At 37.0% G+C, this 24,974-nt stretch overlaps 4 protein-coding genes across 4 annotated transcripts in view; 1 reads left to right on the top strand and 3 right to left on the bottom strand.

The window, feature by feature from the left end:
• LOC580648 (zinc finger CCCH domain-containing protein 3) overlaps window positions 1-9,164 on the bottom strand; it is a 50,326-nt gene extending 41,162 nt beyond the window's left edge. The window contains exons 1-5 of the mRNA XM_030975155.1: window positions 8,944-9,164; window positions 7,697-7,851; window positions 7,011-7,278; window positions 6,046-6,204; window positions 3,768-3,837 (exon numbers count right to left, since the gene is read on the bottom strand). Of these exons, the coding sequence (XP_030831015.1) occupies window positions 3,768-3,837; window positions 6,046-6,204; window positions 7,011-7,278; window positions 7,697-7,851; window positions 8,944-9,074 (783 nt within the window). The 5' untranslated portion in view covers window positions 9,075-9,164. The remainder of the gene's footprint in view (window positions 1-3,767; window positions 3,838-6,045; window positions 6,205-7,010; window positions 7,279-7,696; window positions 7,852-8,943) is intronic.
• Window positions 9,165-9,535: 371 nt separating this feature from the next.
• Window positions 9,536-12,348, bottom strand: LOC755007 (protein stum). The gene is made up of 2 exons (XM_030975154.1): window positions 12,250-12,348; window positions 9,536-11,398 (listed from the first exon to the last, which is right to left on the bottom strand). Exons 1-2 carry the CDS (start codon window positions 12,344-12,346, stop codon window positions 9,555-9,557), a joined length of 1,941 nt encoding a protein of 646 aa, XP_030831014.1. The 5' UTR covers window positions 12,347-12,348; the 3' UTR covers window positions 9,536-9,554.
• A 5,098-nt stretch (window positions 12,349-17,446) lies between these two features.
• On the bottom strand, window positions 17,447-24,693 carry LOC580583 (ER membrane protein complex subunit 4). The gene is made up of 5 exons (XM_030975896.1): window positions 24,510-24,693; window positions 21,893-22,010; window positions 20,352-20,505; window positions 19,727-19,887; window positions 17,447-17,550 (listed from the first exon to the last, which is right to left on the bottom strand). The coding sequence occupies exons 1-5, from the start codon at window positions 24,581-24,583 to the stop codon at window positions 17,515-17,517; spliced, it is 543 nt and encodes a 180-aa protein (XP_030831756.1). The 5' UTR covers window positions 24,584-24,693; the 3' UTR covers window positions 17,447-17,514.
• Window positions 24,694-24,754: 61 nt separating this feature from the next.
• The window catches only part of LOC100890867 (membrane-bound transcription factor site-1 protease), a 41,092-nt gene continuing 40,872 nt past the window's right edge, over window positions 24,755-24,974 (top strand). Inside the window, exon 1 of the mRNA XM_030975897.1 lies at window positions 24,755-24,851. The gene's annotated coding sequence lies outside the window, so the exon portion shown is untranslated. The remainder of the gene's footprint in view (window positions 24,852-24,974) is intronic.

The following is a 24,974-nucleotide window of genomic DNA, read 5'->3' as shown; positions in this document are numbered from 1 at the left end:
ACAGGTTTTTTTTCAAACCCAACTCACAACGAGATGAATTGTTTGCATCGCCTTTTAGTTTACCCATGTAAAATACAGTTCTAGAATACCACAATGTGTAAAATGCAAAGAACAAGAAGTGCAAGTTGCCTGCAACTTACTTTTAAAGGCATCGTTTAACAATTTAAAATCTGAGATGCACGGCCCTACGTGTTATCAGTGTCTGTGATATGGTGTTATATTGAAGCCCTAAAAAAAAATTGCACTTCAAAATGATCAAGAAGTGCATCAAAAAAGTAAAAATCTTTGAGTGACCGGTTTTACCATGCTCGTTTTCCCAAATAGACTGTAGTGTTATGAAAACTGTTTGTCAAACGCAAAATTTGGTTTCTATTTCCAATCATAAATATCTTGATAATAAGACAGGCGATCGGCTTGTTAAAGTCATGAGGTTACTGACTGACCTAAAGATTTATAATTATCATTGCAGTATGAGCTAAATCCAGGATTTTGTTTCAGAATCTCTAAGACAAAGTTACTGGATCCCTTTAAGATAAAGTTGAGTTCTGTTCAAGCAATTGCATTGTGAAGGAAACGGTGTTGAATCGACCAGATCATAAAAGTATTGGTGTGTACTGCAAGGTTCTGGAGTCATCAACATGATAAGAAATTTGGCTCAGTCTTGGTAAAGTAACAATCACTGTACACAGAATAATGTATATGGGACTAAACAAACATGTGGAATAAAAAGCGGGCCTCGTTCGTTAACTTGTCATATCTAGAATAAGAAGGCATTTGAAGAGCCATGCTTTTCAGGAAATATTTTTTCTCTAATGTTCTTCCACACTTGCATAATAAAAATGATAAGGCTCACAAATTGTTTTTCACCTCTTCCCAAAATTCAACCTTCTCTTTATATGTAAAGTGTTATACTTTGGAAAACAGATATAAATTCTACAAATGAATTATTCATACCCTTTCCAAATTTTGTAATGTTTCAGTATGTGAAAATGTGACATGTTAAAGCTTACATCTAAAAGTATTCAAAAAAGGCGCTAATTCAACCAGACCACCTTTAATTCTTGAGTTACAAAAAAAAGAAAAAAGGGGTATTGATAATCTAGTTATTAACTGTATTTACCTAGTGTAACTGATTAATAGTCCACTCTTTCAAATCCCTCGTATTGATAGTGTATCTAGTGACATACATCACTAGATGTATGTCCACAATTATACTGTAATTCTCGCATTGGTGCCAGGAGTGACAGTTTTGACAGACATAGCGCATTGTAAATATTCACTGTAATATTGATGATACTACTACTACTATAACACAACCTACATGTACCTTTGTAATGCCTTCTTATATAAATCACGACAATGCAACTTGTGCCTCATCATGTTAGCTTACTCTAATTTTGATTTTGTGTCAAAATACCTTTCATCTGCAGAAATACTTTAGGAATAGTTAAAGGGATCCGGTAACTTTGTCTCAGATTCTGAAACAAAATTCTGGATTTTGCTCATGATGCGATGATAATTATAAACCTTTAGGTCAGTCAGGAACCCCATGACTTTTACAAGCCGATCGCCTGTCTGATTATCAAGATATTTATGATTGGAATTACAAATTTTGAAAACCGTTCGCCTGACGGTTTTCATAACACTACAGTCTATTGGGGAAAACAAGTATGGTAAAACCGGTCACTCAAAGATTTTTACTTTTTTGAGGCACTTCTTGGTCATTTTGAAGCGCAATTTTTTTAGGGCTTCAATATTACACCATGTCACAGACACTGATAACACGCAGGGCCGTGTATCTCAGATTTAACATTGTTAAATGATCCCTTTAAAGAAAAGAGAGATACAAAAAAAAAGAGATTTTCCCACTGCAATACATATAGACTTCTTTGCTTTGATACCAGAGATACATTTGTTTCCAAATTTTCAAGAGCTCTTTGAAAGATATCAAGATATTTTTAAATCATTTTCTGCTCCTGTGTATCTCATTTTATTCCCCCCCCCCCAAATAATAATGGTATTCAAATTCAAATTTACCTAAGCTTACTATCCAATATGATTTCACCAATGAGTGTATACATTTCTTTTGCTTTTTGCCAAACAAAATTTATACCGGTACTTCAGAATTTTATAATTGCAGATTTAGAGTCAACAAACAATCTTGTCACGCTGATCTAAAATTAATCTAAGAAAATGAGTTTGATTTGCCAAACTTCTATGCTTGAGAGTTCCATTGAAGGATTAGTTTTCCTGTCTAGTTAAGGTTTGTATGAAATATTTCAAATTTTCATATTTGCTAATAATTTGCCCAGATCAATGAACCTGATACATGTACACTTGTACCCTACATATGACTGGACTTAACCTTAACTGAAACACAGATTCACATCATAAGGCTGTAAGTGCCATCATCAACAGAGCTTCTGCTGATATCTACACTGACAGATCATTTGTGGAGTTTTGTCAACAAAAGACTCTTTCCTGGTAAGCTGACAACAACTGAAAAATGGATGATAAAATACACAATGCTTCACACATTCATCAATCAAAACAAAACTTTTGCAGTTTGTATTCTGTAGATTTATTTGAGAAACTTTTATATTATCAAGAGAGGTAGATACATGGGTTTATTGTAGTTTGGTCTACAGCCAGTTTTTCTACTACCCATTGGTCTATTTCTCATTTAGACTAATTTCCATTTGGTCTAATTCCCAGTTTTTCTACTACCCATTGGTCTATTACTCATTTAGTCTAATTTCCATTTGGTCTAATTCCCAGTTTTTCTACTACCCATTGGTCTATTTCTCATTTAGACTAATTTCCATTTGGTCTAATTCCCAGTTTTTCTACTACCCATTGGTCTATTACTCATTTAGTCTAATTTCCATTTGGTCTAATTCCCAGTTTTTCTACTACCCATTGGTCTATTTCTCATTTAGACTAATTTCCATTTGGTCTAATTCCCAGTTTTTCTACTACCCATTGGTCTATTACTCATTTAGACTAATTTCCATTTGGTCTAATTCCCAGTTTTTCTATTACCCATTGGTCTATTTCTCATTTAGACTAATTTCCATTTGGTCTAATTCCCAGTTTTTCTACTACCCATTGGTCTATTACTCATTTAGACTAATTTCCATTTGGTCTAATTCCCAGTTTTTCTACTACCCATTGGTCTATTTCTCATTTAGACTAATTTCCATTTGGTCTAATTCCCAGTTTTTCTACTACCCATTGGTCTATTACTCATTTAGACTAATTTCCATTTGGTCTAATTCCCAGTTTTTCTACTACCCATTGGTCTATTACTCATTTAGACTAATTTCCATTTGGTCTAATTCCCAATTTTTCTACTACCCATTGGTCTATTACTCATTTAGACTAATTTCCATTTGGTCTAATTCCCAGTTTTTCTACTACCCATTGGTCTATTACTCATTTAGACTAATTTCCATTTGGTCTAATTCCCAGTTTTTCTACTACCCATTGGTCTATTACTCATTTAGACTAATTTCCATTTGGTCTAATTCCCAGTTTTTCTACTACCCATTGGTCTATTACTCATTTAGACTAATTTCCATTTGGTCTAATTCCCAGTTTTTCTAATGCCCATTGTGTCTACTATCCACATGGTCTAATAATCATCAAATATGTAGACCATATGGGAATAGACTAATTGGTTAGCAAACCAACTGGTTGTAGACCGAATGGCAATTCACCGTCACATGTATCTAATCAATGTTATTTTATTAGTTCACACAACTCACTTTATCCTTGGAGGCTTTGTGAGAGAACGGACAAGAACCATCTGTCTTCTTACAGGTGCCTCTCAGGAATCTAAATAAATAAGAGAAAGTTTAAGGATTGAAATAAAACATGGTGTTATATGAAAAATGAATAATAAAAATCTGGGCCTCGTCTAATAAATAGTTGATATCAAGCGCGACTTATTTGCTATTGATATCAATTGCAACTATGTACATAAGAGATAGGAGACTGAAAACTTGTGATTGGTTAGTGGAACTTTGATTGATTTGGATCAATCGCAGCTCTTTATAAGACGAGGCCCTGTTACGACCTGCATCGGTTTGCTGACTTGTACAGTATTTGATTAAATGATGTCTCGAGTCCTCTCAATACAAATAATCAAGGGGGTGTTTCACAAAGATCCTAAGTTGAACTTATCTCTAAGTTGGACCTAACAATTATTGAAAGTCTTTAGCATCTATGAAAATATTTTGTAATTTTTTTTAAGGCATAAAATGTTGATTCAAATCATTCATATTTTTTTTTATTATGAAGGAGATTTCATGTTCTTGATGTGGAATTTATAACAAGTCTAAAATACTTGATTTTTCACTTTTGAATATATTTTATTTTAAGGCTACAAATGGCTCTCCATAATTTTTAAGTCCAACTTAGGATCTTTGTGAAACACCTCCCAGATGGAGAGTGTTTACTGACAAAGTAAGGAGCAAATAATAGCCCCATATGCAGACCAAAAAAAGGAACCATGATGGCAAAAAAAAAAGGAATTTCAAGCAGAAAAAAGGAATTCATTAAAACGAAACTTACAACCACGCGCAACACTTCTCATGCAGAATGTTCATTCCTCATGCTGTTTTTCCCATACAAGCAGGTATTTTTTTTTGTAGTTATTTTGGTATTATCAGCATTTCATTCTTTTTGAGAATATTTTTCTCTTCAAGTATGTTTTCAAGTATGTTTTAAAATTACTTTTCTATTGAATTTGTGATCAAATCACCATTTTAGGGCAGTTGTTTGACGTGCGGTAATGTGCGGTATGTAAAAAAAAAAAAAAAAATAAATAAATAAGTAAATAAATTAAAAAATATGAAGAAAAAACGTAATACCGTAATTTGGAGGATAAAACAGAGTAATTCCGGCATAAACGGAATGGTTGGCAGCTCAGCATATGTGAGAGTTTGATTTGTGAGTCAGTTTATATTGTGATGCTCCAAGCAACCTGCATGATAACAAAGACTGACCTTGTGACCCTTTTCAGGGCAAGTGTTGCCATTTTAAAGAAAAAAAAAGTTGCTATATTGTTCAGTTCAACCCTTTAGAGATTTCTTTCCTTGGTACTGTTCTTTCTCATCATACATTAGAATTTCCATCGAAGTGTAAATGGGTACCTGGGCCCTGTTTCATTAAACTTGATATCAATAACAAGTTACAAGCTACTGTTATAAGCTACTGAAATCATGGCATCTGATTGGCTGAGAGCAAATTTGTCCTAGAAATTTAGCACTTGTTTTAGAGATAACAAGTTTTATGAAACAGGCCCCTGATGTGCCAGAGCTCTCCATATGTGGCCGCTTGGCCATGACAATACAAATAATGTTGAAGCTCGCTGGGAGCAGTGCCATTGATTAGGAGAGTTTGGCCAACCCGGTTCGAGTTGGAGACAATATGGCGACCACTGCTTTGTTGGGCAAGCACAAAACAAAAGAATATACGCCATGTTGTGGCCCAGTGAAACCAAGCTGGCCAAAATCTGTGTACAGATGGCTCTGGCTGGGAGTGTCATTGTGTGCCCTTGAAGCCACCATCATTTTTAAATACCACTTAGCAAAGATGCAAACCTTCTTCAACAAAAAAAAGTATTCTTAAGAGCAAAAAACAGTATTTTTGAAAAAATTTCTCACCTTAACATATCACCCAATCGAGCAGCTAAAAAAAACCCGGCAGTACCACGTATACGTACCCGGATCGGAGCGCGACATGCATACAGTACACGAGGGTTGTTCGTAATGTGCGCAGTTTGGGGACCGTATCACCGTCCTACGTGCATCGTTTGAAGACATAGGTGCATAATAAACTTACGACACAAAGCCCATGATCGGAAATCAAGAAAAACATCAATAATTTTTTTAATTTTTAATATTTTTTTTTTCACGCAACAAAACATACAAAAAACATACGGCCCTATTCATAGCAAAAAAACGGAACAAATATGGCAAAAGAGGAACGGTTGGCATCTCTGACTTAGGCAACAAGGACAAGAAACAGGATCCTACTTACTGCGTGCAAACAGCCACCTTCTCTGGGTCATGGATGTAAGGGCACTTGTCCCCTCGATGGCATCTTCCGTAGCGGTTGTAGAACTTACAGTATGGTTGGCTCTTCAAGTCCTTGTGGCCTCTCTGGATCTTGCTCTGTATAGTCCGACGCAGGACACGACTGATGGGGATAGACAGAGGATAAAATGATAATGAATAAGACATATAACAATGCAATAGGCAATATCAATAATATGACTACTACTACTACTACTACTAGTACTACTACTACTACTTCTTCTTCCATTACTTTTACCACTACTATTTCTACCGCTACGATATCGATGATAGAATTTCTACTACTACTACCGCTACTATACTACTACTACTCCCGCTACAATTCCACCACCACCACCACTAATACTACCACTACTAAAAGAAAGTTACATCAAATCTGAAAAAAATAAGAAAGTAAAGTTAGTGACCTTTTGAAAGTTGTAATGTGTGGGCGCTTCTTATTGGCTGGATGCCAGCTTACTGGATGGGTAATGTCACTTTAATAGTTAGGTCCATGCTGTGACAAAGAGCCGGACTACATTCCCATTTGCTTGCAATGTGAAACTTCAACTGAAGTGATCCTTAATTTCTAATGAAGATACTAGTTGGAAGGAGCTGTTGGGTGACCATGTCAGGATGACTATACAGAAGACAATCCAATCGAAACATGGAAAACTCTCAGCAAAAAAAAAAGAGACACATAAAAGCAGAAATACAAAGCGTTGTGGCGTGCGCCTGTAATCCAGCTATGATGGAAGTTATAAACGGATTCAGCCGAGGACGCAGGTTGGAACTGAGTCACGTCTTTCGGACGGTGACGTTAAAGGTTGGTCACTAGACGTAAATAATCAAATCTGATTGATATACATCTGTAAAAACCCAATTACACACACACACACACACAAGTGGTAGTGTGTTACATCAACTTACTTTGCAACCCACTGCGTACTGGACACTTTCATTGCACCCTGCCTTTGGTACACCCTGTGCGCACTGGCAGTCCATACACTAGAGAGGGAGCCCTGCTTCCATCTTGTATTTGACGGCCATCTGTGGGCAGATGATGATGCTGGTAGGATAGGAGAAGAACCTGAGATTCTCCGAAGACTCTTCCCTGATCTACTCTGGTGGTAGTGGACCCCCTTCGCTATGACTACTAGGGATCTTGAGTGCTTCTGGGATGGGCTGGGTAGAGTTGCTGTAAGAATAAAAGAAGACTACCACAGATTATATACCAATTTTGATTGTTGGGATTATTTCAACGTTTCATAGGGTGAAGAGATATATGAAAATCAGCTGGTAACACATACAAATATACATTCATATCCCTTTCTCATAATCAAGAGATCTACAATGTACATCTCCTAAAACTGCAAATTTAACATACAACACTGAAATGATCCACATTTTTGGAGATAATTTCATGTACATGTAATTATTAGTTGAAAATAAACATTTTGAAATCTATAATTTTCCTATCTCACATGTTTACCAACTTGCTTTACTATTTTTCTGCTTCCATAAAGATCTTCATTCTACAGCATGGATCTTGAAAATTACCCAAACCAACAAATAAACTAAAGAAATAGGTCAATGTACTACACTATACTGCTCACATGCTGATTTCCTGATAAGTTTTGTCCTGGTTTTCTTGAGAAGCGGTTGCTTTGGGGTGAGGCCCGTCAAGGTTGAGTTGTGGTTTTGCGAGTTGATGAGGCGGAAGCGTGTGCGGAGTAAGACAGGTGTGTGGGTGAGGACAAAATGCATCCTCCTGCGGGTATGAATTAGGAGAGAAAGAGAGGGAGATAGAGAGAGAGAGAGAGAGAGAGAGAAGGGGGTGGGGGGGGGGGGGGTAGAGTTTATGTCAATCCATATTATCATGTCTGACTTTTATACTTTTTCACTTCTGAATAAGGAATCAAAATTTTATACAGCATTTCCCCAGGAAGGGTACAGAGGCCCTTTGGTCATAGGAATTTCTTTTTTCTTTTTTCTGCCCTTTCATTCTGGGGAAAATGAGGTCAAAAATGCGCTCTTAATTCCTATTACATGTAACTAATGATTATATTTCAATTGTGCTTCATGCTATTATACTTGTGATTGAGTGATTGCCAAATAAAACAAAATAGTAAGAAGAATTAGATCGTTATTAATCAGTGTGCAGCTGTGCAATATTGTGTTCAATAATTTGTTTGAGAGTTAAATCAGGAAGGTGAAATAATAACTTTTTTCCAACCATGTCCTAAGAAGAAAGAATAACGTCAGGCCTGCCAACCTCGGGAGTCCAAAAACTGTATTCTTTAATCCAAAAACTTGTATTTTACTGACAAAAATTGTATTAAAAAAAAAAGACATGGATCAATGCCTCTTACAGTTCCTACATACACGAAGAAATTTTGTTATGGATCATTGGTTGAATATATGCATGATTTCGTCATGACTGGTGTGTTCGATTACCCAATGAACATCCCCAAATTGCCGATGTGAGATGCTTGTAGGATACTTTACAGGAAAAAATGGGCATTTAAATGTGAATAAAACTGAGGTCTGTCCATGGACCAAGTCACATAAGAACCATAATTTTTTGTCATCATCACTGAAAGGACAGGATTTTCTGGTTTGTTTTCATTTACTTCCCCAAACTGTGGTCATTAAATAGGCCTACCACATATTGTGTAAAATCTACACAACAGCAAAGAGCAAAAAATATTTGATTCAAGACATGATTTGTATATATGTAATGTAGTGTTTCCTAAAAGGTTTTTGAGGTGCAGAGTTTGGAGGGGTAATTTCCTAAGCTTTGCACTTGATAGGGAACGAGTTAGATATAATGTAACTTGCATTAGGAATGTTTAATACATACCTGCGCATAAAGGTATCTGGAGTGGCGGGCTGGGGAGGAGTCGGCTTCCTGGCTTGCCACTTAAAAGGAGACGAGTTGGATGATTGCTTTGGGGGCGTCTTCCGAGGAGTCCTGTTGGAAACCTTCCGCATCTTAAATCGACTCCTAACAACTGCTGTCCCTCTAGGACGACGATCTGTAAACAAAGAATACAAAATATTAGGACGCAAATTGATTCATATGATTGGCAGAGAAAATCATAATCATTTGTTAAGAAAATTAAAAGCTCAACATAGATTTATTGTGTAAAAAAATATTTATTATTTACTTTTAGTATTGTGACAATTACGGTGTCAAATAATTTCAAGCCACATCTGTAGGAAAGAGTGCACTAGAGCCTTTTTGCACACATAAAAAAAACCTCTTAAAAAATAATAAGTTCTGATATTTTTGCAAGTCTTTTTGAAAGCTATATCTGTATGTTTGAAATGTGGTTAAATCCATTCAAAAATAATTAATTTCGCTTTAAGGGTACACTATTCCCATTATTTATTTTTTTTTACATTGCTCAAATACTTAACTTTGTTCTAAAGATTTTCAACAAGGCATCTACTTATTGTGGATGTAAATTGTTAGCAATCATTACCTATCTTATGCCTTGACTGCTTTCTAGTCGTAGTTGAAGTTGAGGCCATCTTTGGTGTGTTCTTATGAGGGAGCTTTGTTTTTATCCTGTTCAGCTTGAGCTGTGAACGGTGAGGAATAACGATGGCAGGCTTCACCGGACTTCCCAATGCAGGCGGGTGACCTTTAACCTTCTTGTATCTTGTGTTGATGGCAATTTGCTGCTTGTGCGGAGATAACGAAGATGTGTCCGGATGCTTCTGGGAAAGTTCACCAGGATGTGAAGACGACTTGACGAGCCTGTATCTACTTATCTTCACATCACATGTTTGCACATTAGTGTTCTCTGTCGACTTCATAGCAGACGCACCAACCGAGTTCCTACGATCAACTTTATGTCGAGAAATCAAAGACGGCGTTGATGCAGTTGACAACTGCTTCTTCATTTTGTACCTTGTTCTTATAACTTTTACCCGAGGAGAAGAGATTTGCGTCATAGTATTTAATCCTGTGTTGAGACTATTCATTCCAGTCCCAATCTGAGCTCCAACTTGCACATTTTTCTTCTGCGTAAGGCTGTCTGCACTCTCCACATTTGTTTTGTTGATATTTTTCACATGACTAGAAGGTACCTTTTCTGACTTCACCTTTGGAGCCACCCATTTATAATCACTGCTTGTGGCTGCAGCACTACTTGCAGTTCCAGCTGCATTCTTTTCACATTTGGAGTCTTTCTGTTCCTCTTTTGTATTGCTAGGTTTCAGAATAGATCCCTGACTACTCCTGACTTTTTGATTGCCATCAACTGGAGACTTAATTTCAGAGTTTGTATGTCTTACATTAATAAATGCGGCTTTTCTGATGCCAGCAGTGGATACAGATTTACCATCCTTTAATTGAGTTCTGGCATCTTTCAATCGCGCAATATCCCCAAGGCATTTGTCCAATTCTTTGGAAAGAGTGGCAAGGACCTTAGCGTTGGGATGCTCTGCAGGCTGCTTCTGAGGTTGAACAATTCTAGTTGACTGCTCTGGCAAGATTATTTTAGTAGCTGTATCGGTACTTGTCTGGGCTTGTGAAAGAGAAGGAGAGGGCTTGACAACAATGGTTTGTTTTCCTACATTCCTTGATAAACCATGACGGACATCAAGGTTGGCAACCGGTTTCAAAGCACTTGCAACACTTGTTTTCTGAGATGGGGGTATTACATATCTTCTGTTATTGCTGTGTCTGTGTGACTCCGATGAACTGCCTTCCAGCTCAGGTTTGACTGATGTTGCTGTTCTTGAGGTAATACCTTGCTTTAACGGATCTGCTTTACCTATCCCTTCGGACTTGACCAACATAGGTTTACTCGATGGAAGGCCTGCTTTCGAATTTTCTGAAGATGTCTTTGTGGGTTTCAATAATGATTTGCTTCCTTGAGGGGGTATCACTATCCTCCTGGCTTGGACATTTTGCTTTGGCGCTGGACGTTGACCAATCGCTGTTTCTGAAGACGGCTTCTCCTCCTTGCAAACATCAGCTTTACCTTTGCCACATGAGGCATTCTTACCCCTCTCAATTGCTGTTCTGTGCACATCCTTTGAAACATATTTGTATCTTGTGGCTGAGGTAGTCAAAGGGCCATCACGCCTTTCTTTCACCTTTTTCCAAGTTAAGCTGTCCTTTGAGGGAAAACAACTAGGACCTTGTGACCTTTGACCTTGCTTGTGAAAGGCAGAAGTTTTGGAAGACTGGGATGATGAGCTTGCCTCTTCCTTGGTCCATGAAAACTGGTTTGAGCTGTTTCCTGATGCATTATATTTACTCTCTTTAGCAGCAGGCTTCTCTTTATGTTTACTTATCAACCCTGCAAAAAAGAAAGAAGCATACAGGACCATGAAAAAGGATCAAATAGTTAAGTAAATCCTCAACTTATCATTTTCTCTCTCTTTTATATGTTTCCCTGATGAGAAAAGTTATGCCTTTTTGTTTTATCTACCAGTGGTTGAACTAGTTAGTACAAAGATTTGGATGTTCTAAACCAATGGAAACACAAGTGGGCGTAATGTCTCAGATCCTCATTACGGTAGATAACTTCATACAGGTGCGCGCCCGCTGGCAACCCACCATCGGTATGCCCTTGTATTGTGCAGCGGTTTGCTGTGAAACCTGTGAAAAAGTGTATACTAATATCAATGTTTTTCCGAAAAATACTCCAAAAATAACAAGAAAATTGACACGTAACAGGTAATAAACATAAAAACTTTTAAATCATGATCCTTATTTGGGCATTTAATGAATATTTACTTCATTTTATCTCCACGCCGGAGTTACAGATACAGGTCAAATTTTGGATAGGTTTCTGAACAAGCGCTGCAAATTTAAATTGAAAACTGTCTCATTTCTTCTCAGATTTAGCTCAATATTTCACCGATCTGTTTCTCTAATTTTCCTGCTATAAATAAATCTAAGTAAATATCGGGATGCTCTTCCCCTTTAGATCTAATGATCTCCTGAGAGTCCCAACACATACATTTTGTTCAGAATACTTTACAGCCAGCAACATTAATAATTGCGACACAGTTTTCAACGCGTGGGACTAATTTCTAAAAAATCAAAAAATTATTAATCTTTCTTATGAATACTTAATCATCAATACGTGGAAGATTCAGGACTATCAATCCTTTCCGTGAGACTCTAGCTTCTGAATATACTTACCTGCCAAAAAAGACAATTCATCAGCAAGCTTTTGGCGTTCACTTCCACATTTTTCTCCATTCTTGTGGCGACTCCGACTTTCCGAATTGTTTACCATTTTGTCTAGCTGCTCATGCATAGTGCACGTACGTTCATTCGATCCACAGATTCCACACACCGTGCATGCTATTTTTGATAGACTCTATATTCCGTAGAACACTCAAGATTGAAATTGAATAATTGAAAGAAGAAGACTAGTAAAAAAGAGGCTAGTTTAGGCCAGCTAGTGTATTGATAGAAAATATGATTTATCATACAAATTTTCTTCCGACGAAAATCCTTCCTAGCTGAGTTAAAAAAAGTAATTTCTGCTATAAATGATGTGTAAGCCGTGCAGCTTTGAATTTTGATAAAGAACAAGAAATATGCAGAATGATCTATGAAAATTTGGCTATTTCAACAAGATTTTTTACCACTTCTGTTTGCAAAAACCGGAAATGGGTCAAACATTGTTTTAAAAAGTTTAAATAATAAACTTCAACACAATACTTTCCCCTGCACTTATAAATGAGCATATAGGTCTATCAATCCAAAGATTTATAGGTTTTGTTTTAAATTCTATCTATTCATGCACTGTGATACATTTATATCATTTCAACAATTTCAGAATTTCCAAAAGATTGGCTGATTTCAGATTGTAAACAACAAAACTCTGATACAGTTTTGTAGGTAGGTTTTCGCATTATACAATTTTGTAATCAAGTTAATATTTGATACATTCGTCATACATACCCCCTTACTCATTTCTGTGATTAAAAACAAAAGATTGAAACTACCGGTACCTTGAATTGTGATTAAGGTACTATTATTCTTTGCAGACGATAATATTTTTATTTATTTTATTAATTTATTTATGTTTAAGTCTTGTTTTACTAGGGTGGTTAAATACTATTTACCATATGGAGGCCCTACAACATAAATACAAAATTTACAAACATATTGATGTAAACAATACAAATCAAGACAACTTAAATTTAGTTACAACATTTTTGAACAAAAGAAAAGAAACAAAAAACAACACAATGGACCAGTTCCAAAGAGCCGCACCACTCAAATGAAAAACTTTTTTTTCCCATCCATGTTTTTATTTTGGGTAAGTTTAATCCTGCGTTTTAATGTATGTACAAATTGGGTTTTCTGAACTATAAGTAAACTAGATGGAATTCGACTGCGCGCAGTCGAAAATGATGCCTCCGTCATAGAGCAATTTTACAAACCAAAACAGAAGAAATTTTTCAAATTCAAGTTCAATTGTAATCCATTAACAGGTTCTCAGAATATCGTGATTACAAACAATTTCTCATATACATATATGACCCTTTGAACTTTGACCTCATGATCCTAATATCTACTCAGCTCATTGGCTCTGCAAGATATCCAGAGTTAAATAGTAATCCATCTGTCAGTTCTAATGAGAATGCGTTCACAAGCTATTTTTGCATACATAATGAGCCCATGACCTTGGACCTTATGAACCAAGAATCTACACAGTTCATTGGCTCTGCAAGATACATAAATGATCTAAGTTTGGCAGGAATCCATCAATCTGTTCTAATGATAACGCAATCACAAGCTGTTTTTGCATACATAATGGGCGCTGTGACCTTTGACCTTTGACCTCGTTACCCAAAATCTAATAAGTTCATCGGCTCTGCAAGTAACATACATGACCTAAGTTTGGCAGGAATCCATCAATCGGTTCTTGAGATAACGCGATCACAAGCTGTTTTTGCATACATAATGAGCCCTGTGACCTTTGACCTTTGACCTCGTGACCCCAAAATCTAATCAGTTCATTGGCTCTGCAAGATACATACATGACCAAAGTTTGGCAGGAATCCATCTATCGGTTCTTCAGATAACGCGATCACGAGCCGTTTTGCATACATAATGAGCCCTGTGACCTTTGACCTTTGACCTCGTGACCCCAAAATCTAATCAGTTCATCGACTCTACAAGATACATACATGACCAAAGTTTGGCAGGAATCCATCCATCGGTTCTTCAGATAACGCGATCACGAGCTGTTTTTGCATACATAATGAGCCCTGTGACCTTTGACCTTTGACCTCGTGACCCCAAAATCTAATCAGTTCATCGACTTTGCTAGATACATATATGACCAAAGTTTGGTAGGAATCCATTGATCCGTTCTTCAGATAACGTGATCACGAGAACGGGACGTACGTACAGACGTACGTACAGACGTACGGACGGACGGACGGACGGACGGACAACCCGAAAACATAATGCCTCCGGCTACTTCGTAACGGAGGCATAAATATAGCAGACTTTGATTTTCAAAAACAGTAAAAATTATTATGCATTTGAAATAATTCCACCTATACGAGTTTATTAAAACAATTTTGAGTCAGGGTTATTACATTGGCCCCCAAGTTTACCATCCATTTTCTTGTGTTGTTTGATGATTACATCTTGGACATTTTGTGAACAATTAGACCATGGGGGTATTCCACAAAGACAAAGATTGACTTTAAGTTGGACTTAACTTTGGCAGGCCGTTCATGCCACTGATGGCTCTCACCAGTCCTTCGGTCTCTCAATTATGATTATTAGATAACATTTTTTCCTTCAATAATGAACTATCAAAAAGTGTAAATTCTGTAGATATATGTGACCGTACGTCCCTTGAACGACCAATGCAAGTATTAATGGTGAGAGAACAGTTGCATAAACAGCCTGCCATAGTTAAGTCAAGTTAAAGTCAATCTTAGTCTTTGTGAAACACTCCCAATGTATTACAACAATATTCTTTATGGCATATACCTTTAAGTTTGTACCAAATTTTGGCATTATCCCCCAAGGATGTTTTTTAAATGTAATTAACCCATGAATTTCTGCCTGGAATTTTCAAATACATGTTTTCAAGAACCCCCCCTCCCCCCCCCCCAAAAAAAAAAACACAAAACAACTAACAAAAAATACATTTTCTCTATGCATAGTTCAACATCTTTACCCAGTCACAAAACGCAGTAAAAATGAAACAACTTATACAGCACATATCCATAGACAGTACATCTTTATTAAATCATTTCCACAAGTTTGTGCATTCCTTTAACAAGAAAATGTAATACTCATCTCAAAGAATGTCATATCTTAAATATAATGCAAAAGATATGTACAAATTGTATAGACAATGAAATTCATACTGCATACAATGACAGGATAATGATGTTAGATGGAGATATTATTTATGATTATGGAAATAATGTTGTTTGTGTACTTAATGTGCAAGTTCATAACAAAATAAGGAGACAAGTCTTTCTTTTCTCAAATTTTGTAAGGTTATAATAACATTGAAATTACTTTAACAAGTTTTAATAATGTCACAAAAACTAGTCAATTATTCTATATATGTGAGGTATAGCTCATCTTAGTTTCAAAATAAAAGTTGAAATCACTGTGTTTGTGAAAATATTTAGTACATTTTGGTGCCATATAAATGATATTCAGGGAGATATAGTAAGGGTAAATATCATTGCACAAGATGTTTGATATTTAAAAAAAATACAAGGTACAGTGGAACCTCAATATAAAGATCTCTGAAATAACAAGGTATCTGTTGTAACTAGGTGATTTTGCTGGTCCAAGCTCTTTATATCCTTTTGTTCTTTTACCCTGATATAATAAGATAATTTCTTTTGTCTTAAGGACCTCGTTGTAATGAGTTTCCACTGTACATACCCATGACTGTTGATCATGACATTACTGGGCTCCTGGGAAAATCCTTTGACATACATCAACACCTTCAAAACGTAAGAAACTTTCTCACTTTTATTCAACATATATTTCTGATGGTTTCCACCCTGATAAAATCTGGCTTAATAGTCGAACATTCAAAGTATTCACTAGACATATAACACAAAACAAAGAATTCAATCTTTTACATGCTATCAATAAATATAAACAGGAAATTGTATAATCCAAAATGTGATAATCTCCTGTAATGAAAAATTACTGCTTACAATCATTATCTGTCTTGAAGTTCTCAAAATTTACGATAAACTATTGAACCAGAAAAAAAGAATGAATATGTAATACAGGTATCTCATTTGCAACACTTAATACCTTTACAAATGCCCAAAATGAGACCATTGACCAAAGGCCCATGAGCCCAAAAGCCCATGAGATGAAAAGCCACATTGATTTAAAAAACAAAGTTTTCTAGCCCCCTTACAACTTGTTTGAAAGTTCATGCCTACGAAGGTCTGGACACTATTGAAATTATTCACCAGTCCAGCAACAAGATAATGAGAAGAATCTCTTGTGTGATTTTACAGACATTTAACCAGCAATCGAACCTCTGTAACATGTGGAGAAGTCTGTAAGCAGGAACCTCAGAGACACAGGTTAATTCAGTTCAATTCATTAATTTCATAAAATACAAGGATATAATATATAATGAGAGATTGACATGGGCCTTTAATAGTCAGTTTGTTTGTGGGAGGAAAAAGGGATAGTTGTCGAACAAACCATCACAGTAACATTAATGAATAATCATTTTAAGTTCTAAAATGTATTGTAATTTCTGAGTTGAAAAATTCATACATATGTATATTGTACATATTTCAGCAACTTTTTGTCTGACATATATATATAGGTACCTCAGAGACACAGGTTAATGAGAGATTGAAATGGGCCTTTAATAGTCAGTTTGTTTGTGGGAGGAAATGGGATAGTTGTCCAACAAACCATCACAGTATGAGTAACATTAATGAATCATCATTTTAAGTTCTAAAATGTATTGTAATTTCTGAGTTGAAAAATTCATACATATATATATATATATATATATTGTTCAGATTTCAGCAACTGTTTGTCTGATATATAGTCTAATTTTATTAAGAGAAATCAAGGTAGAATTTCATTTTAATCTATCAGACAAAAAATGTCACACTATTCACATTTGATCGCATGAATTTCTAGGCTCTCTCAGAAGTCCTGACAGGGTCCTGTTCCACAAACCTGTTACCCATGGCAACTGTCACAATTTATAACTCACATCCAATCAAATGCCACCATTTCAGAACCCTACACAAACTACTGTACCTTGTTATTCATAACGGGTTGTATGAAACAAGGCCCAGGTCTACGTGCACAAAATGGGTGATGATTTTCAGTGACACCTAATTTTCATATCGACAGGACATACAAATACAAACTCTTTGTTACTGTTTAGGCATTCACGGCTTGATGCTGGCCTTATCACAAAACCATTCCACCTCCAGAATACTCCACTCTCTGTATACAAAATGTGAAGGATGATAACGAGAAAGAGAGTGAGACAGAGAGAGAGAGAGAGACAGAGAAAGAGACAGACAGACAGAGAGAGAGAGAGAGAGAGAGAGGGGGGGGGGGGTGAGATGGAGAGAGAAGGTTGAGGTAAAGAGAAAGGGTATTCAATTAGGTAATTAACAAAACAAAAAAAGTGAATTAAAGTAACTAGCAACAAAAACACAAAGATAAATACAAATGACTAAACTCATAAAATAGCTCTTAACTGATAAAGATACTAACAAGTTCTCTGAAGAATAATCATTTTTATGCAAAACTAACAACTTTTGATACACAGCAACCACAATACAAATTGAAAGTAATGAAATTTCCTTGTAGGGTAACATAAACAATACTGACACTAACAATGATGATGATGATGATGATGATGATGATGATGATGATGCGACTGATAATTGATGATGCGACTGATAATTGATGATGGTAATTGTTTGTGATGATCACTATCATGACAACAGCAATGATAGTGAGCGCGTTTATCTAGGCTTGCCACTAGATATGTACATATCGTACCCCACTATCGAACCCCACTATCATACCCCACTATACGATCGTGATTTGCGGGATGTCGCGTTTATCTACTCTTCACGATTCAAAATAAAGGCCTTGTGTCTGCCCAGCTGTTTTGACCCGGGAAGCAGACAGTTTCTCGGAGGTCAAATTCACACACATGCTTGTACACAACACCTGTGTGGTCCTATTTGTATGTGACGTTCAAAACAGCTTTGCGTTTATCGACCTCTCAGAAACGTGATTCTGGCTGTATGTCACATACAAAACGCACCTTTTTGCGTCTTTTGATATGCCCATATCTAAAGACGTTTGAAAAAGGCTTTGCGTTTATCTACTTCTAAATTTGCCTGAAAGACGTTTGAGAAACCTGATTCTAGCCAAAAATTTCCTAGATAAACGCAACCTCTGATGATGGTTGCCGCTCTTACCATGGTGATGATAATGGTTGATAATTGATGATTAGAATAGTGGCGTTTTAATAATGATTAATATTATAACACTACTCATGATGGTATTTATGAATGCTATGAAGATGATTGATATTTGATGATGATAGTGGTCATAATGATGATCATCTATGGAGACAACTATTACAATGAATGAAAATGGTAATAATGACAATTAAGGCTATGCATAACCGTGCATACCTGCCAACCTGAGACAAGAGAAATTAGGAGTAAATTTTTCTGGATGGACTACGAGGTCGCGAACCACCGAAGGATTGGGGTAGTAGCCCGTAGATTGGGGGGGGGGGGTACACAGGGGGTGACTGCGGAACTAACGATCACGTTCGGGCTGCGCTGTGTACATCTTCTATGAGCGCGAGCGCGGATGTCGGCGTGATCTGGGTATCAGTGCTGTGTTATGCTTTAGTCTTATACATACATATTGGTATTTATTTATTGAGTGCCTTTACATGAACATGCTCAAGGCGCTTTACATTTCAAAATACAAACATAATAGTTATATACTCTCCAAGTGCATTACACTCTAAAAAAAAAAAAAAAAAAAAAAAAAATTAAATAAATATTTTAAAAAAATCGGAGTTTTGAGGCATGCACTCGGAATTCGGAGTTGGTATGTAAAAAGCGGAGGAACTCCGCCTAAATCGGGGTGGTTGGCAGGTATGAACCGTGTAATGAGGTACTCAAGTTTTTTAATAAGTTTTTTGTTGTTGCCACCACCATACAACAGTAGAAGTATTCAAGGTCCATCTCTCCGAAAACTCACACGATTTTACTATGAGTTGCAGTTAAAGGCACTGATTTAATAATACAAATAATAGTAAACAATGCTGTTTTTGAAACCAAAGATGACTTTACCTCCAAGTCCAAACAGAAATCCCAACATTTGGTCCCAGTTTCTGAGTGGTGAGTTGACAGTAATTGAGCTGGGAAACATTTTTACCAAAGGTACCATGCCGGCGCTCTCTCGGGCAGGGGTAAGCGTCGGCCTGGACAGTGCCAGGTGCACGGGTAAAAAAAAAAAATGGTGGCCAAGTATTCGAGTATGAGAAATCGTACTCGAGTAGTTATCAACAGTGCAAGTACTCAAGTATTTGAGTACTCGTCGCAGCCTTAATGACAATATTTGACTACAAACTACTCACCTGTTGAGGTTCTAAGAATGACAGCCAATCTGATGAGTGTGTCGGTAGCAGACCCATAGAGGAACACTTGTAAAGAGCTAAGGCTATACCGAGCAAGTTTGCTATAAAATATACCACTTTTTGGATGAGTGCTTGAGGACTTCCTTCCAGCATCTTGTATGCTGTGGAGCAGATTTAAGGAGAAAAACAAGACGGGAGAAACAAATGTAAGCATTGCTAACAATGGGTATTTTTTTGTGGTTATTCTGGTATTATCAGCATTTCATTCTTTTTGAGAATATTTTTCTCAAGTATGTTTTAAACTTAGTTTTCTATTGAATTTGTGATCAAATCAACATTTTAGGGCAGTTGTTTGACGTGCGGTATGTTAAAAAAAGAAGAAAAAAAATTAAAAAACATATTTTATGAAGAAAAAACATACTACCGTAATTTGGAGGAAAAAACGGAGTAATTCCAGCAAAAACTGAGCAATATTAAAAAAGCATCATGAACAGAACAATGTATCAAACAACCACATTAGCCCCCATCCCCCTCATCATCTACCTTCACTACCTCCCTTCCATCTATTATTAACCACATTCTACGGTAGCTATTGGATACATTGCAATCTAAAGAATAAACTCACTTGTCTTGATAGCCATGAGAGCCTGGATCGGTCGCCAGAGCATCATGCCTACCATCATGATAGGGAACATTGAGATAGAGCTGCCTGCCATGTACATCAAGAACAGGTTCATTGGCAGTTGCTTCATGGGTGCTAGTGCTATGTCCCAACATTTCTGTGGGGTTGATGGAAAAAAGAAACACAGAAAGTAAAGAATTTTAGCTCTAGGGACACTGCAATGATGCAATCTATTGGTATTCATGCATCGTGCAATGTGTATAAAATCTGGTGACTTTGATTACATACCTCTTTGCTTGTAATGATTGACAGTTTTTGAAACTGTGCAAATTCATCTGAAGTTCCATTGGCAGTTAAGGTGAACATGTCCGAGTACATAAAAAGGTTAATAAACATCATACTAACTTTGGTAATATATTAATTTTCAAAATATTTAGATATTTCTTTACGACTTGAGAATCTAACTAATACAGTTAATAATTCTCTCACAAAGTTTCTTTACCTAGCAATTTTAATGATTTGATGGTTCAAATAAGGCTCGTCTCAAGGCCGTCTGGACTAGTTTGGCTAGGAGGGATTAGACCAACCAGGGTGGTCACTGACAGGTGGCCATCTCATCGACTCAGCTCTCAATTAACATAAGAAAAAGAGGATCATGGGGGACCAATGGTCACCGATTATTCATTGTTTCCATGAAGAGGGAGCAAGTAGCTACAACCTACTTGCTACTTGCTCCAGTACAGTGGGGCTCTAACCCTATTTAGCCCGGGCTATTTTGAAACTGCATAGCCCGGGGGGGGGGGGGGCTTCTAAGGCCGCCCTCTATGATCTCGGCCGTGAAATGACTGATCGCCGCGAAAATTTGCAAACATGTCAAGTGAAGTGTATAGAATACTATGGTAATTTCAATTTTGTGAAAAATTCACTCATTTGCATATTTATGGTAATTTATGCAAATAGGTCATCAAATTCACATTTTTGCCCATAAATCAGACATTATTTATATTTAATCATTCTTTCTTCCTACATATATTTGTTAGACCATTTGGAATAATAATACAACACAAAAAATTGAACAACCAGGGTTATTCCTTATGTTATCTATTGTTTTGATAATTTCTTATGTATTTCTCTGTTTTTTTTAACTTATGTATTTTATTGTTTTTGTTGTTTTATTTCATTTCCAACTATAATTCAACTATTTTGACCCCTAAATAAACACCTAAACTATAAACAAGACCAAATAACCAATGTTTTATCTCTTTATTTGAAAAATGAGATTTCCATATGTTTTGTACACAAATCACAAAAATGAGCTATTTTCAGGCTGACATGCAAAGACAAAAGGATACGTGACTTTGCAATGGTAGGTCCGATTTTCAAAAAATTTCTTTCAAAAGATGCGCAAGACTCGAAAGAAAATAGTCACAAAATTTCAGTGCAAGATTTGTTTGCGTTAAAAAATTATCGAGAAAAATATCGAAGCCCCCCCCCCCCCCCCCCCCCCGGGCTAAATAGGGTTAAAGGAAACACATGGCATTTACCTTAACAACGAGAGCATGATCTGTATCATGCATCGATAGGTCTGGGAGTGAACGCTCAGTGTAGCCAATCGGGGAAGGATGATCTGCAATGGCTTGCAGTTGCCTCTCACTTCTTGGCCTGAATGAGGGTGAAATAAATGTACGTTTAAAGCTCATTCAAATTATCAAACATTCACGTTAATTTTTTTCTCAAAAATCTCGGAAAAAATATGCTGAATTCTTCAAAATTTTGTTGGTGTTGTGTTGTGTTGTGAAAACACCAACACCAACTTAAAGTCATGCTGGTGTTGAGGTTGACCTCAGAAAATATGATGCATTTCTGGCAGTCTGTGTTGAGGGCTGGTGCTGAATGTCGTCTGCTGAACTGAGTATCGACCGTCGAGTTGGAGCTCAGTTCAGCAGCCTTTCCATGCTCTCAACATCAACACCAACACCGAACACTGTACTTGAAATCACTGATTGATATGGTAAATTCACAAATCTTATTTTGAACAAGTAGAAAGCACCAAAGTAAAAATTTGGATTGATGAAGAATTTGTATTTCTGGTTTAAGCACAACATAACAAAACGACACCGAGGGGAGTATTATGAACAAGGGCTGTGTGTCCGGATGCTCAAAAAATGTGTTCTCACTTTTGCCTTTCACAGATTTAACAAAACAATACGGTATGCAACAAAATACACCATAGAATTATTGTCATTTACGATTTACGATTTACGAAAGCCTTATAAATCAAAGATTTCTGAAATTAAATTGATTTCCTGTAAACAGGTTAACCACATCAACTGTTGGAAATATAGACTACTGTCTACTTTACCAACCTGCCTGGACACACAACATGCATGAGGGTAAACCTACATGTACATTGTTGAAATTAGATGTGAAGTAGCTCATCAAGAAAAAAGATAAATTAACAATTGGATGTTTTGTCAATAGCACAGCTTTTATTTTTGATACACACCCAGGATAGTAAAACTAATGGCAGCTAAGCTAGATTATAAAATGGCTCTAGTATTTTAAGCATCGTGATTGGTCAATACGCGTCACATGACATTGAAAAAATTTTGATGCAAGCACGATTTTGCAGAAATGAGTGCAGAAAAAGCGCAGTAAAAAGTTATATTGCACGGTGCGTACGCGTGACCATGGAGATCCAGTGCGCGCGCGTACGTGTAGTACGCGCTCCCTCGAGTTGCATTGCAATTATTGTAGGCTACGCGTAGCTAATATTGTACGCTCCACCATGATCCCCAGCGCAACGTACGCGTAGCTAGCTAGCTAGAGCGGCCAGCGGGGTATTATTAAAAAGCAAATTTTTATTTTACTTTTGCCTTGGATTTAGGCCTGTTTTGACTTTTGGATTTTATAATGAAGCCAGGAATTTCAGCTGTCTGATGTAGACTCGTCTCTAGACCCACTGTATGGATTTTATTTTTAATCAAGGCAATGAATCCCATTGACTTTTTGGTAAGCCTGCAAGGTCTTAGTCTAATTAGAAGTAGAACCAACATAACTCTATAGATCTAGATCTAGATCGAACTCTCGTAGACTCTAACTTATTAGATCTAAAGTTTCGTTTTTGCTATTTGTGTCGCTATTTTATAAAACAAATAACGCACTTGACCCTGTTGTGCAATAGCGGTGAATGCAGTAAACGCTCGGTTTCTTCAGATGGTTCGCACTGTCAACTCGCCGCAAGCGGCTCGTTGCACAGAGCGGCACCAATCTAAAGAAACCTCGCGCGTACTGCATTCACCGCTATTGCACTCTGGGACGTGCGTTATTTGTATACTATTGCCCCGGTGACACTTGCCCGCATTTTGGTTTGCGCATAGTTTGCGCATAAACACATACTCTTGCGTGCCAATGTGGGAAGTATTCGTGGAAGCGTGCGGGAGGATGCGGGCCGTGCGTGAAATGCGTGACAGAATTTTCAAAATGTTCAAAATTTTGGCACAACAATTTTGTTTGGCAACGTTCTTGAACACTTCGTGAACTATGCGCACCCTATGGCATGCGCTGCCTAGTCGGGCCAGTGCACGCCGATGCCTGTCCGATGGCCTAGTGGCAGGCATGTTCATGATTAGTTAATGACTAATTTGCACACAATTTGCACATTGGCTGCACATACTTCCCGCGCAGTTTTCGCATGCCATGCGCATAGTCTACACTTGTACGAAAACGTGTCCTGGTGGTTACGCATTGCGTAAACTATTTGTAAATTAGACGTGACCCTGCGTGCCGCTGCGAGCCACTAATTGCACGCATTGGCACGCCACAGAGCGGGGCAGTGCGGGAACAAATTGCGGGCAAGTGTCAACGAGGCATAGATCTAGACCATAGAATTAGACTGGGCGCTTTTTGAAATATTGACATGATTTACCGGGAGCACCGCAGGTAAATTTTGGATCATTTATTTTCTCAAATGCAGAAGGGCTTTGGGGCTGAATTTTATAGAGCTTATAAGTTATAAAACATCCACAGGGGCATCCAAATATATCAAAATTGTAAAGAATTACTCTCCATCCAATTTTCAAAATTTCCCCAAATTGTGCAAACCTTTTTGGCTTTAGAAGTTTAATTTCTACTAAAAAAACATGAATATCTTGAAATTACCTTGAAGTGAAGTCAATAGCCCATTTGTGTCTCCTTCCAACTCCACGGACAGCGATATTTTGCTGGTTAGCCATATCTAAGTCAGTGTAGGTCGAATTTTAACAAGGATCAGTTACACAGGCTTGCAAAAACTGATAATGCAACCTACAGACGTACGCGGGACTACAGTAAAATTGCATTAGCATGAAAATATAATAAAATGGCCATTCGAAATTGAGATGGCGCTAGATATGTATCGTGCATTGCATTTCCGGTAATATTTTGGTACAGAATTTGCGTACGAGATCGAGTTTACGGTGCTGCTAATGTAATGGAACCTGCCTTGTTGACTTGATGCTACAGGTGAACCTTTTAATATTTGTACTTTTATTTCATATTTGAGTGTTTGTTGGTGTTTGACTAGAATGTTACGTTGATCAGATTAGGTAGTAGATCTAGGACAATTAAAGTAATTTAAAGAGTAGG

The sequence above is a fragment of the Strongylocentrotus purpuratus genome, unplaced genomic scaffold (genome assembly GCF_000002235.5).
Source record: "Strongylocentrotus purpuratus isolate Spur 01 unplaced genomic scaffold, Spur_5.0 spur5_scaffold_8, whole genome shotgun sequence".
NCBI lineage: Eukaryota > Metazoa > Echinodermata > Echinoidea > Camarodonta > Strongylocentrotidae > Strongylocentrotus > Strongylocentrotus purpuratus.
The sequence above is the reverse complement of the archived record's forward strand: the minus strand, read 5'-3'. Positions and strand labels throughout refer to the sequence as shown.